Source organism: Vidua chalybeata, chromosome 35, assembly GCF_026979565.1.
Source record: "Vidua chalybeata isolate OUT-0048 chromosome 35, bVidCha1 merged haplotype, whole genome shotgun sequence".
In the NCBI taxonomy this organism is placed as follows: Eukaryota; Metazoa; Chordata; class Aves; order Passeriformes; family Viduidae; genus Vidua; species Vidua chalybeata.
The window spans coordinates 444,985-458,997 of record NC_071564.1 but is presented as its reverse complement, the minus strand read 5'-3'; the positions used below and the strand labels follow the sequence as shown (position 1 = coordinate 458,997).

At 64.4% G+C, this 14,013-nt stretch overlaps 2 protein-coding genes and 1 long non-coding RNA gene across 4 annotated transcripts; 2 read left to right on the top strand and 1 right to left on the bottom strand.

The window, feature by feature from the left end:
* Positions 1-352: 352 nt before the first annotated feature.
* On the top strand, positions 353-1,817 carry LOC128802274 (uncharacterized). Its single transcript, XR_008435361.1, has 3 exons — positions 353-1,483; positions 1,554-1,663; positions 1,735-1,817. It is a non-coding gene; the product is annotated as an uncharacterized LOC128802274 (long non-coding RNA).
* SLC8A2 (solute carrier family 8 member A2) lies at positions 1,782-13,703 on the bottom strand. Of its 2 annotated transcripts, none has more exons than XM_053968554.1 (8): positions 13,685-13,703; positions 7,087-8,845; positions 6,590-6,693; positions 6,464-6,481; positions 5,436-5,560; positions 5,224-5,326; positions 4,132-4,407; positions 1,782-2,158 (listed from the first exon to the last, which is right to left on the bottom strand). In XM_053968554.1, exons 2-8 carry the CDS (start codon positions 8,826-8,828, stop codon positions 1,782-1,784), a joined length of 2,745 nt encoding a protein of 914 aa, XP_053824529.1. In that variant the 5' UTR covers positions 8,829-8,845; positions 13,685-13,703. The 2 variants fall into 2 exon arrangements, with proteins under 2 accessions (XP_053824529.1, XP_053824530.1); XM_053968555.1 differs by having other exon boundaries at positions 5,227-5,326.
* On the top strand, positions 2,184-3,959 carry LOC128802272 (uncharacterized PE-PGRS family protein PE_PGRS54-like). The gene is made up of 2 exons (XM_053968558.1): positions 2,184-2,229; positions 2,294-3,959. Exons 1-2 carry the CDS (start codon positions 2,212-2,214, stop codon positions 3,323-3,325), a joined length of 1,050 nt encoding a protein of 349 aa, XP_053824533.1. The 5' UTR covers positions 2,184-2,211; the 3' UTR covers positions 3,326-3,959.
* Positions 13,704-14,013: the final 310 nt, after the last annotated feature.

Below are 14,013 nucleotides of genomic sequence, written 5' to 3'. Positions count from 1 at the left end.
CGCCTCCCCGCACTTGGCCAGGTTGGGGCTCTTGCGGCCCCACTCGCCCTTGAGCTGCTCGTAGAGGCCGGCCGCCGCCCTGAGGCCTCCCCCGGTGCCGCCCGGGCCCCCCAGGCCCGTCCCGGTCCCCCCCGGGCCCGTCCCGGCCGCGGCCCCGGCCCCGTTCGGCACCGCCATGACTGCGCGCCTCGCGACACTGCCGCGCGGCCGCGCGCGCTTGGCGGCCGTCGCCCGGCAACGCGCCGCGCGCCTTTACGGCGCCGCCCCGCCCCACCCCTCCCGCGTTGCCGAGGCGACCGCCGAGGCCCCGCCCCCCTGGACCCTCCCCTCCCCGCGCGCTTTACGGCCCTCCCGGGAGACGCCGCCGTGGCGACGCCGCGCGGCGGTAACCATGGTAACGAGCGCTTCGCGGCGGCGCTTTACGGCGGGCCCCGCTTCTGAGGGGGCCCCGCGGGGGTTTTGGGGTCCCCGGGCGGTTTTGGGGTCCCCAGGGCGGTTTTGGGGGTCCCCGGGGTGTTCTTAGGGGTCCCCGGGATGATTTTGGGGTGCCCGGGGTGGTTCTAGGGGGTCGCAGGGCGGTTTTAGAGGTCTCCGGGGATGATTTTGGGAACACCCGGGGTGATTTTGGGGGTCCCCGAGGTGATTTTGGGGCTCCCCCGGCGTCTTTGGGCACTTCCGGGACGGTTCCCATGGCAACGCCCCCCCGGCCCCGCCGGTCGCCATGGCGACGCGCCGCGCTTTGCGACAGCGCCGTCCTTTGCGACGTAAAGCCTCAGCCGCGCGCTTTACGGCCGGAGCCGCGAGAGGGAACGGGGAGGGAAAACGGGAGTGACGTCATCAGGGCCGAGGCAATGACGTCACTGGGGCAGCGTGTGACGTCACGGCGCTCACTCACAGCCGGGGCCGCGTTTTGGGGTTTTTTTGGTGGGTTTTTTTTGTGTTTGTATTTTTTTTTCCATTTTTTATTTTATTTTATTTCGGCTTTGGGGTTTTTTGGGTTTTTTTTTTTTGTTTTGTTTTTGGTTTTGTTTTGTTTTTCCGGGGGGCGCCCCTCCCCCCACCCCACCCCCCCACACCGCTCCCCTCCCCCACCGCGCCCCTCCCCCCGCTTAAAAAACGCTGCGAGATAAGAAACGACCCCGGGGGGGGAGGGGCTGGGGGTCCCTGGGGGGAATTTGGGGTCCCCTGGGGGAATTTGGGGTCCCCTGGGGGAATTTTGGGGTCCCTGAAGGATTTTTGGGGTCCCTGGGGGGAATTTTGGGTCCCTTGAGGGGATTTGGGGGTCCCTGGGGGGAATTTTGGGGGGTCCTGGGGGGGTCCCTGAGGTGGCCCAAGGGTCCCTGGGGTGGGGGAGGGGGGGGAAACCCCAAAGGGATGGGGGAGGGGCAAGGGGGGACCCCGGGGAGGCGTCCCCGACCCAGTCTTATCCCAGTGCTCCCAGTAAAACCCTGGATGTGGCAGTGACCCCCAGGAGCAGCTCCCAGTGCTCCCAGTCCCTCCCAGTCTCTCCCAGTCCCTCCCAGTCCCTCCCAGTCCCTCCCAGTCCCTCCCAGTCCCTCCCAGTCCCTCCCAGTCTCTCCCAGTGTTCCCAGTGCTCCCAGTTCCCCCAGTTTGCCCGGTCAGAAGCCCTGGATGTGGCAGTGACCCCCAGGAGCAGTTCCCAGTCCCTCCCAGTCTCTCCCAGTCCCTCCCAGTCCCTCCCAGTCCCTCCCAGTCTCTCCCAGTCCCTCCCAGTCTCTCCCAGTCCCTCCCAGTGCTCCCAGTGTTCCCAGTTTGCCCGGTCAGAAGCCCTGGATGTGGCAGTACGCCTCCAGGCTGGCGAAGAGCACGTAGAGCAGCCAGAGCAGCAGGAAGAGCCCGGCCGTCAGCACTTTGGGGGCGCGGGGCCCCCCCAGCTCGCCGCCGATGGGCGCGCGGCGCCGCCACAGCAGCACGCCGATGGCGAGGAAGGCGAAGATGGTGAAGAGCGTGACGGGGAAGGCCAGCGTGCCCGGCGGCACGCGGAACGGCCGGCCCTGCGCCGCCCAGTACACGGCGGCCACCGACCAGGCCAGCCCCAGCCCCAGGAAGACGTTGACGGCGTTGGAGCCGGTGACGTTGCCGATGGAGGCGTCGGCGCACGGGTCCTGCAGCGCGGCCACGCGGCTGGCGAAGGTGTCTGTGGGGTTGGGGACAGTGGGGACAGTGGGGACAGTGGGGACAGTGGGGACAATGGGGACAGTGGGGACAGTGGGGACAATGGGGACAGTGGGGACAATGGGGACAGTGGGGACAGTGGGGACAATGGGGACAGTGGGGACAATGGGGACAATGGGGACAGTGGGGACAGTGGGGGATTGGGGACAGTGGGGACAGTGGGGACAGTGGGGACAATGGGGACAGTGGGGACAGTGGGGACAATGGGGACAGTGGGGACATTGAGGGATTGGGGACATTGGGGACAATGGGGACAATGGGGACAGTGGGGACAGTGGGGGATTGGGGACATTGGGGACAGTGGGGACAATGGGGGATTGGGGACATTGGGGACAATGGGGACAATGGGGACAATGGGGACAGTGGGGACAGTGGGGGATTGGGGACATTGGGGACAATGGGGACAATGGGGACAATGGGGACAATGGGGACAGTGGGGACAATGGGGACAGTGGGGACAGTGGGGACAATGGGGACAATGGGGACAGTGGGGGATTGGGGACAGTGGGGACAGTGGGGACAGTGGGGACAATGGGGACAGTGGGGACAGTGGGGACAGTGGGGGATTGGGGACAGTGGGGACAGTGGGGACATCGGGGACAGTGGGGACATCGGGGACAGTGGGGACAGTGGGGACAGTGGGGACAATGGGGACAATGGGGGATTGGGGACAATGGGGACAATGGGGACAGTGGGGGATTGGGGACAGTGGGGACAATGGGGACAGTGGGGACAATGGGGACAGTGGGGACAGTGGGGACAGTGGGGGATTGGGGACAGTGGGGACAGTGGGGACAGTGGGGACAATGGGGACAATGGGGGATTGGGGACAATGGGGACAATGGGGACAGTGGGGGATTGGGGACAGTGGGGACAATGGGGACAGTGGGGACAGTGGGGACAATGGGGACAGTGGGGGATTGGGGACAGTGGGGACAATGGGGACAGTGGGGACAGTGGGGACAGTGGGGACAATGGGGACAATGGGGACATTGAGGGATTGGGGACATTGGGGACAGTGGGGACAGTGGGGACAATGGGGACAGTGGGGACAGTGGGGACAATGGGGTGTTGGGGACATTGGGGACATTGGGGACAATGGGGACATTGGGGAGGTTGGAGACATTGAGGACAATCAGAGCATTGGGAGGTCAGGAGGACGTTGGGGACACTGGGGACATTGGGGACGTTGGGGGTGTTTGGGACATTTGGGGTGTAGGGGATGTCGGGGACGTTGGGGACATTGGGGAGGTTGGAGACATTGGGGACAATCAGAGCATTGGGAGGTCAGGAGGACACTGGGGACACTGGGGACGTTGGGGACATCGGGGACCTTGGACACGTCGGGGACATCGGGGATGTTGAAGGTGACGAAGACGACGGCCTCGGCCAAGTCATGGAGTCCTTGGGTCCCTTGTCCTGTCCCTTGTCCCGTTCCCCCTCCCCAATGTCCCCGTGATGTCCCCAAGATCCCCACGATGTCCCCAATGTCCCCGTGATGTCCCCAAGATCCCCACGATGTCCCCAATGTCCCCGTGATGTCCCCAGAGTCCCCACGATGTCCCCAGGGTCCCTCACCGGGGATGGAGGTGCCGAGCGCCATGAAGACGACGGCGTTGACCGAGTCCTTGGGTTCCTGTCCCTTGTCCCATCCCCGCATCCCCACGATGTCCCCGTGATGTCCTCACAATGTTCCCACGATGTCCCCAAGGTCCCCACGATGTCCCCAAGGTCCCCACGATGTCCCCAATGTCCCCAATGTCCCTCACCAGGGATGGAGGTGCCGAGCGCCACGAAGACGACGGCGTTGACCGAGTCCTTGGGTTCCTGTCCCTTGTCCCATCCCCTCATCCCCATGATGTCCCCTCATCCCCACGATGTCCCCAATGCCCCCAGTGTCCCCAAGGTCTCCACGATGTCCCCAAGGTCCCTCACCGGGGATGGAGGTGCCGAGCGCCACGAAGACGACGGCGTTGACCGAGTCCTTGAGGCCGAGGGTGCAGCCGAAGTGCGCGGCCAGGTCGCCGATGAGGGCGGTGAGCAGCGCGAGGAGGAGGATGGAGACGCCGAAGGCCGCCCAGCCCCCCAGCAGCGCCGTGGGGGGCACGCAGGCGAACAGAACCTTCCAGAAGACCGTCAGGAAGTGCATGACGTAATCGAAGCACGACGGCAGCCGCTCCTCGCGGCCCTCGTCGTCCTCGTCCTCGTCACCTGCGGGGACGCCGGGGGGGTGGTGGCACCAGGCTTGGGGTCACCAGGGCAGTGGCATTGGGGTCACCAGGGTGGTGGCATCAAGGTTGGGGGTGGCCCACGGTGGTGACACCAGGGTTGGGCATCCCCAAGGTGGTGGCACCACCAGGGTTGGGGTCACCAGGGTGGTGGCACCAGGGCTGGGGTCTCCATGGTGGGTGCACCACAATGGTTGGGGGTCCCCAAGGTGGTGGCATCAAGGTGGGGTCACCGAGTTGGTGGCATTGGGGTCACCAGGGTGGTGGCATCAAGGTTGGGGGTGGCCCATGGTGGTGGCACCAGGGTTGGCGTCACCAAGGTTGTGGCACCAAAGTTGGAATCCCCAAGGTGGTGGCATCAAGGCTTGGGGGTCCCCAAGGTGGTGGCTCCACCAGGCTTGGGGTCACCAAGGTGGTGGCATCAGGGTTGGGGTCCCCATGGTGGTGGCACTGGGGTCCCCTAAGTGGTGGCACCAGGGTTGGGGTCCCCAAGGTGGTGGCAGCAGTTTTGGGGTTCCCATGGTGGTGGCATCAAGGTGGGGTCACCGACTTGGTGGCCTTGGGGTCCCCAGGGTGGTGGCACCAGGGTGGCACCCGAAGGCTGGACACTGTGGACACGGGGCAAGGCGGGAGGACCCCGAGAGGGCCTTGGGGACGCCAAGGGGAGCTTGGGGACCTCCGGCCACCCGCGCTGACGGTGACCCCGAGGACGCTGGGGGTGGCGGGGGGACACCGTGGCTGCTCTGGGGACCCTGGGGACACCTCGGGGACACTTGGGGACACCTCGGGGCGCCCGTGCCACCTGCGCTGACGGTGATGGCCTCCAGGAACTGCTCGCGCCACGAGTGCGTGCCGATGACGGTGGCCAGGTTGGTTTTCTTCATCAGCTTGTCCACCGTGTTCTGGGGACACCGGGGACACCGGGGGGCGCCGGTCAGGCCGTGTGTCCCCCCCCCCACCCCCGCCACCGCCGCCGTCCCCCGGTGTCCCCAAGGGTGTCCCCGGGGTCACCTTGAAGTCGTAGGACTCCTCGATGACCACCTCGAGGCGCCGGTTGTCGCCCAGCACCGGCTTGCCCATGTCGGCGATGCGCCGCGCCTCCTCCTCCTCGGCCGACAGCTGCCGCTCCCCGTCCCCTGCGCGGGGACACGGCGGGGACACCGTGGGGACACGGCGGGGACACGGCGGGGACATGGTGGGGACATGGTGGGGACATGGGGACACGATGGGGACACGATGGGGACATGGGGACATGGTGGGGACATGGGGACACAATGGGGACACAATGGGGACACAATGGGGACACGGCGGGGACACCGTGGGGACACGGCGGGGACACGGTGGGGACATGGGACATGATGGGGACACGACACAATGGGGGGACATGGGGGACACAATGGGGACACAAGGGGGGACACGATGGGGGGACGTGGGGACATGATGGGGACATGGCGTGGGGACACTATGGGGACACGGTGGGGACACGGTGTGGGGACATGGGGACGTGGTGGGGACATAGTGTGGGGACACGATGGGGGGACATGGGGACACGGTGTAGGGACACAGGACATGATGGGGACGTGGTGGGGACACAGTGGGGACACAGCCGCCACGTCACCAGGGACACGGAGGGGACACGGCATGGGGACGTGGGGACAAGATGGGGACACGGGGACGTGGCACGTGGCCATGGGGACACGGCACGGTGATGGGGACGTGGCACATGGCCATGGGGACATGGTGTGGGGACACGGGGACACGGGGACATGGCACATGGCACATGGCCAAGGGGACACGGCACGGTGATGGGGACGTGGCACGTGGCCATGGGGACACCAAACGGCCCCGGGAACGCGACACGAGCGTGGGGACAGGGGGACACGGCGTGGGGACGCCGCGCGGTCGCGGGCGTGCTCATGGGGACACCTCACGGGGCCGTGATGAGGCCGTGGCACGAGGACACGGCGTGGGACACGGCGACATACACGCTCATGGCACATCCATGGTCATGGGGCGCGTCCGAGGCCGAAGGCTCCTACCTTGGGCGAGCAGAAGAGCTGAGGAGAGAGGGGAGGGACAGCGGTGAGACCCCCGTGACCCCGCCCTCGGTGACCCCGCCCTCGGTGGCCCCGCCCTCGGTGGCCCCGCCTGCGGTGGCCCCGTACCCGAGATGCCGCGCTTGAGCCAGCGCGGCGTCCCCAGCTCGATGAAGAAGTTCTCCTTCTTCTCGTACTCCTCGTCGTCCACGATCTTCACCTGCAGCGTCTTCCTGGGGCGGGACACGGGGCACCCTCGGCCTCAGGGTCGTCATCGTCATCATCATCACCATCATCATCCACCATCATCATCATCATCGTCATCCAATCTCATCATCATTCAGCATCATCATCATCATCTTCCATCTCCATCCATCATCCATCCATCCATTCTCTTCCTCTTCCATCTCCACCCAACCAATGACCCAACCATCCTCTTCCTCTTCCACCTCCATCCATCATCCATCTTCTTCCTCTTCCATCCATCCATTGTTCCAACCATCCTCTTCCTCTTCCATCTCAACCCAACCCAGCACCCAACCATCCTCTTCCTCCTCCATCTCCACCCAACCAACGACCCAACCACGCCCTGCCCCACCCCCACCCCCGTGCCCCTCCCCCCTCACGCCGTCTCGTCGTTGCGGAACTCCAGCTCCCCGCTGGCGTCCTCGTAGTCGACGCCGCCGCCGCGCGCCGTCCCCTCCACGGTGCGGAAGGGCACCATGACGGTGCCGCGCGCGCCGGAGCTGCGCACCACCGTCACCTCCACGTGGCCCTGGCACTCGCTGACGCGCACCGAGCGCTCCCGGAAGCCGAAGATGCCGGCGTGGTCGTCGTCCAGGATGGTCACCGTGGCCACCAGCGGCGCCACCAGCTTGCCCTTGGGGTGGTCCTCGGAGTCGGCCTCGAACATGCCCTCGGCGTCGCCCACGCGCAGGTTCAGCAGGCGCACGAAGAAGTGCTCGTCCTCCTCGAAGATGTCGTCGTCGATGATGCCGATGGCCAGCTCCTTGCGCGTCTCGCCCGGCTTGAAGATGAGCGTGCCCTCGCTGTACTCGTAGTCCGAGCCCGCCTTGGCCGAGCCGTCCTCGGTGCGGAAGTCCACGTAGAAGGTCTGGTTGGCGCCCAGGCCCTGCTGGCACGCCACGGCCAGCGTCACCGAGCCGCAGTTCTCCAGGCAGTGGTAGAGGCACGGCTCGAAGAAGATGCGGCTGCACGCCTCGTCCTCCTCGTCGTCCTCGTCGTCCTCGCCGGGCGGGGCGGGCGAGCGCCGCGCCGCCTCGGCCGCGTGCTTCTTGAGCACGTTGCCGGCGCCGGTCATGAGCCGCGTGGCCTGGATGCGGTAGAAGGCGCGGCTCTTCTGCTGGTGCACCAGCGCCATGTAGTTGGCGGCGTCCAGCAGCTGCTCCAGCTCCTTCTCCGGGTGCTTCTGCTTCAGGTCCTTGAGGATCTGGATCACCTCGCGCCGGCTCTCGTCCAGCTCCTTCTCCTCGGGCGTGGGCGAGGGCGAGGCGCCGGCGGCGGGCTCGGGCTCGGGCAGCGCCGGGAAGCCGCCGTCGGCCTCCAGGTCCTTGGGCGGGCGCTCGGCCTCGGTGCCGATGATGATGCCGCTGCGCGGGTCGGCGCGGTAGCGCTTGTAGACGTACTTGTAGAAGAGCAGGCGCTTGTCGGCCGCCCAGGCGAACACCACGCACGCCGGGAAGAAGAGCAGCGTCAGGAAGGCCTCCCACACCTGCACCACGCCCGGCGTGATGACGGCCAGGATGAGGTAGAGCCAGATGTAGGCGAAGATGCTCCACGAGGCCGTGACGAAGAAGACGCGCAGGTGCTTGATGCGGCGGCTCTCGCCCGCCGGGATGGCGTAGACGCACACGGCGATCACCACGAACATGTTGAAGGCGGCGCTGCCCACGATGGTGCCCGGGCCCAGCTCGCCGGCCTGGAAGCGGTGCCCGCACACCTCGATGAGCGACAGGAGGATCTCGGGCGCCGAGGAGCCCAGCGCCATCAGTGTCAGGTTGGAGACGGTCTCGTTCCAGATGCGCACGGTGCCCACGCTGGTCTCGCCGTTGGCCTTGGTGACGGTGATCTCCTTCTCGCGCGACGTGATCACCTCGATGGAGGCCATGAAGCGGTCGGCGATGATGGACACGCCCAGGAACAGGTACATCATGGCCACGAAGTAGACGATGGCGCGCGCCGCCTTGTCGCCGGCCGCCGGCTCGTCCGGCTGCCACACGGGCAGGAGGACGCCGGGCTGGCACCGCGCCGAGCCCCGGCACGTGCCGTTGGGGCCGTCGGCCGCCGCCGCGCAGCCCCGCGGGCTCAGCAGCAGCCAGGCCGCCAGCGCCAGGCCCAGCGCCGCCATGGCGCCCCACGAGGAGCCTGCGGGGTCGGGAGGTGTGGGGTCAGGATGTGGGGTCAGGGATGTGGGGTCAGGGATGTGGGGTCAGGGATGTGGGGTCAGGGATGTGGGGTCGGGAGATGGGGTCAGGATGTGGGGTCAGGGATGTGGGGTCAGGGATGTGGGGTCAGGATGTGGGGTCAGGGATGTGGGGTCAGGGATGTGGGGTCAGGAGATGGGGTCAGGGATGTGGGGTCAGGAGATGGGGTCAGGGATGTGGGGTCAGGAATTTGGGATCTGGGATTAGGGATTTGGGATGTGGGATGTGAGATATGGGGCACAGCCATGGCACCCCACGAGGAGCCTGCGGGGCCGGGAGGTGTGGGGTCAGGATGTGGGGTCAGGGATGTGGGGTCAGGATATGGGGTCAGGGATGTGGGGTCAGGGATGTGGGATCGGGAGATGGGGTTTGGGTTATGGGATCGGGGACTGGGGATGTGGGATCGGGAATTTGGGATGTGGGGCACAGCTGTGGCGCCCCACAAGGAGCCTGCGGGGTCGGGAGGTGTGGGGTTGGGTTATGGGATCAGGGACTGGGGATGTGGGATCAGGGATTTGGGATGTGGGGCAAAGCTGTGGCGCCCTACGAGGAGCCTGCGGGGGGAAATGGGATCAGGGATGTGGGGCTGGGATGGGTCCATGGGGCTGGGATGTGGGGCTGGGATTTGGCCATGGATCAGGAATATTGGGCTGGTTTAGATCCATAGGTCAGGGGCCAGTTCGGATCAGTGGGGCCGGTTCGGATCCATGGGGCCAGTTGTGATCTCTGGGGCCGGTTCGGATCAGTGGGGCCGGTTTGGATCCATGGGGCCAGTTGTGATCTATGGGGCCAGTTCGGATCTATGGGGCCGGTTTGGATCTATGGGTCAGGGATCTGTGGGTCTGGTTCGGATCTGTGGGTCTGGTTTGGATCTGTGGGTCTGGTTCGGATCTATGGGGCCCGTTTGGATCTATGGGTCAGGGATCTATGGGGCCGGTCGGGATCTATGGGTCAGGGATCTATGGGGCCGGTTGGGATCCGTGGGGCCGGTTCGGATCTATGGGGCCGGTTGGGATCTATGGGTCAGGGATCTATGGGGCCGGTTGGGATCCGTGGGGCCGGTTCGGATCTATGGGGCCGGTCGGGATCTATGGGTCAGGGATCTATGGGGCCGGTTGGGATCCGTGGGGCCGGTCGGGATCTATGGGTCAGGGATCTATGGGGCCGGTTGGGATCCGTGGGGCCGGTTCGGGGCGGCCCCTCCCCCTCCCCCGCCGGGTCCCTCCCCCTCCCCCTCCCTCCCCCAGCCCGGTTTCCATGGAAACCGCGCGGTTGCCAAGAGCGGCCGGAGCCGCCCCCGCAGCCGGAACCGCCCGGAGCCCCCCCGGCCCCGGACCGGCCCCATAGATCCCAACCGGCCCCATAGATCCGATCCAGCCCCATAGATCCCAACCGGCCCCATAGATCCGATCCAGCCCCATAGATCCCAACCGGCCCCGGACCGGCCCCAGAGATCCCTGACCCATAGATCCCAACCGGCCCCACAGATCCGAACCGGCCCCATAGATCCGATCCAGCCCCATAGATCCCAACCGGCCCCGGACCGGCCCCAGAGATCCCTGACCCATAGATCCCAACCGGCCCCACAGATCCGAACCGGCCCCACAGATCCGAACCGGCCCCATAGATCCCAACCGGCCCCATAGATCCGATCCAGCCCCATAGATCCCAACCGGCCCCGGACCGGCCCCAGAGATCCCTGACCCATAGATCCCAACCGGCCCCACAGATCCGAACCGGCCCCAGAGATCCGATCCAGCCCCATAGATCCCAACCGGCCCCACAGATCCGAACCGAACCCAGAGATCCGAACCGGCCCCACAGATCCCAACCGGCCCCATAGATCCGATCCAGCCCCATAGATCCCAACCGGCCCCGGACCGGCCCCACGGATCCCAACCGAACCCAGAGATCCGAACCGGCCCCACGGATCCCAACCGAACCCAGAGATCCCTGACCCATAGATCCGAACCGGCCCCCCGGCCCCGGACCGGCCCCACAGATCCGAACCGGACCCATAGATCCGAACCGGCCCCACAGATCCGAACCGGACCCATAGATCCAAACCGGCCCCTCGGCCCCAAACCGGCCCCGGACCGGCCCCACAGATCCCTGACCCATAGATCCGAACCGGCCCCACGGATCGATCCCTGACCCACAGATTCAAACTGGACCCACGGATCCAAAACGGACCCACTCCTGCCCCATTTCCAGCCCCATTCCTGCCCCACTCCTGCCCCATTTCCAGCCCCATTCCTGCCCCACTCCTGCCCCATTTCCAGCCCCACTCCTGCCCCATTCCTGCCCCACTCCTGCCCAATTTCTGCCCCACTCCTGCCCCATTTCCTGCCCGATTCCTGCCCCATTCCTGCCCCACTCCTGCCCAATTTCTGCCCCACTCCTGCCCCATTTTCTGCCCCATTCCTGCCCCACTCCTGCCCCACTCCTGCCCCATTTCTGCCCCTTTTCTGCCCGATTCCTGCCCCACTCCTGCCCAATTTCTGCCCCACTCCTGCCCCATTTCCTGCCCCACTCCTGCCCCATTCCTGCCCCACTCCTGCCCAATTTCTGCCCCACTCCTGCCCCATTTCCTGCCCGATTCCTGCCCCATTCCTGCCCCACTCCTGCCCAATTTCCAGCCCCATTTCCTGCCCCCCCAGCTCCTCCCCCCCAATTAATCCAATTAACGCCCCTCGATGCCCCTCATTAATGAACTAATTAACCCCAGGTCCCGCGGGGCCGCGCGGGGATTTCCCCAAATCCCTCGGGATTCGCCCCAGTTTTGGGGGATTTTCCTTCATTCCGAGGATTTGCCCAATTTCGGGGATTTTCCCCCGGACTGAGGCCCCGCGGGGCAGGGTCGGAGCCGGGCGACCCCAAATTCCCGGGAAATCCCCCCAAAATTCCCGGGAAATTCCCCCAAAATTCCCTTTTTGGAGCTCCCGAGACCCAAATCCCGCCGCTTTTCCGCTCAAAACTGCGGATTTTTTGCGGTTTTTTTTCCTTTTTTTGTTGTTTTTTTTTTTCCTTCCCGGCGGATTTGGGAGGATTTGGGGAAAAGCCGGGATTTAGGACAAATCCGGGTTTTCCGAGGGGGATCCGGCAGCGGGGGGAGGGGAAAAGGGGGGGATTTGGGGGGAATTTCTGGGATTTGGGGCAGAATTTGGGGGGAAATTCGCGGGAATTTGGGAGATTCGGGGGGAGATTTGTGGGAATTGTGAGGATTTGGGAAATCTGGGGGAAATTTTGGGGTTTCTGGGGTGGAATTTGAGGGAATTTGGGGAATTTGAGGGAATTTGGGGAATTTGGGGGGGGATTTGGAGGAATTGAAGGAATTCAGGGAAAATCGGGGGAGGATTTGGGGACATTTTGGAGGATTTGGGGGAATTCAGGGGGGAACGTGGGGAAATTTCAGGAAATCTGCAGGAATTTGAGGGAATTTGGGGCAAAATGTGGGAATTTGGGGCAAAATGTGGGAATTTGGGGGAATTTGGGGGAAGGAGCGATGAAATTTGGGAGAATTTTGGGAATTCGAGCCCAGATATGGGGGATTTATGGGGATTCAGGGGAATTTTGGGGAATTTTGGGGAATTTTTGGGAAAATGTGGGAGAATTTTTGGCCTTCGGGGGAGAAAATGAGAGGATTTGGGAGGATTCAGGAGATTTGGGGCAAATCCGGGAGAATTTCAGGAATTCCAGGGAAATTGGGAAGGGAACTCGAGGGAATTTGGGGGATTCGGGTGAATTTGAGGAAAATTCCGGGGAATTCAGAGATTTTGGGAGGAAATCCAAGGAATTTCGGTGGAATCCGGGGGGATTCGGGGAAATCTGGGGGAATTTTGGGGAATTCGGGGGAAATCAGGGGAAAAATCGGGGAATTTGAAGAGATTCGGGGGAGATTTGGGGGAATTTCGAGGGGAAAATGGGGAATTTTGAGGGGAAATGGGGAATTTCAGATAAAAATGGAGAATTTTTGGAGCAAAATGGGGAATTTTGGAGGGAAATAGGGAATTTCGAGGGAAAAATGGGGAGTTTCAAGGGGAAAACAGGAAAATTTTGGGGGAAAACGGGAATTTCAAGGGGAAAACGGAGGATTTTGTGGGCAAATGGGGAATCTTGGGGGGGAAATTGTAAATTTGGGAAGAAAATGGGGAATTTTTGAGGGAAAAATGAGAATTTTCGGGAGGAAAATGGGGAATTTTGGAAGAAAACGGGAAATTTCGAGGGGAAAGTGGGAAATTGTGGGAGGAAATGGGGAGAAAATGGGGAAATTTGGGGGAAAATGGAGAATTTCGAGGGAAAAAAGGGGAATTTCGAGGGAAAACCGGGATTTTTTTGGGGGGAAAAAGGGAAATTTGGGGGGATTTGTGGACAATCAGGGCGGCGCGGGGGGACTCGGGGGGAGCCGCGGGAATTTGGGGGGAATTTCTGGGAATTCGGGCGGAATCGCTGCCCCCCCCCCCACCCACCTGTTCCCAGCCCCGAGCTCGGGAATTTTTTCCCAATTCCGGCGATTTTGGGGCCAATTTCGGGGTGGGGGGGTGGGGGTTGGTGGGGGGGGGGGCTCATCCTTCCCCTCCCCCCTCCCAATGGAGCGACCCCCGCCCCTCCCCCCCCCCCCCCCCCGCGCCCCCCACCCCAAATCCGGCGCTTCCCCCCCAAAACCGCGGCTGGGGGAGGGGCGGGGGGGGGGGGGTCCCGGGGGTGGGGGAGGGGCGGGGGGTTTTGGGGGGGCTCGGGGGGGGGTTTGGGGACCCCCCCCCCCTTTTCCCCCTCCTACCTGTTCCCCCCCGGGTCCGCTCCCGCCGCCGCCGCCGTTAAAGCTCCATTGGGGGGGGGGGGAGGGGCGGGGCGAGGGGGGAGGGGCGGGATCGGCCCCGCCCCCACCCCGGGAACGCCCCCGGGACCCCCAAAAAAACCCCGGGACCCCCAAAATCCCTTCTGGGACCCCAAAATCTCTCCAAGGACCTCCCCCAAAAAAATTCGGGACCCCCAAAAAACCCCCTCAGGGACCCCCCCCCCCCCAAATTTGGGGTACCCCCTCGCCCCCTCCCCCCCCTCCCCAAATTTGGGGTCTCCGCCCCTTTTGGGACCCCCGAACCCCCCCCC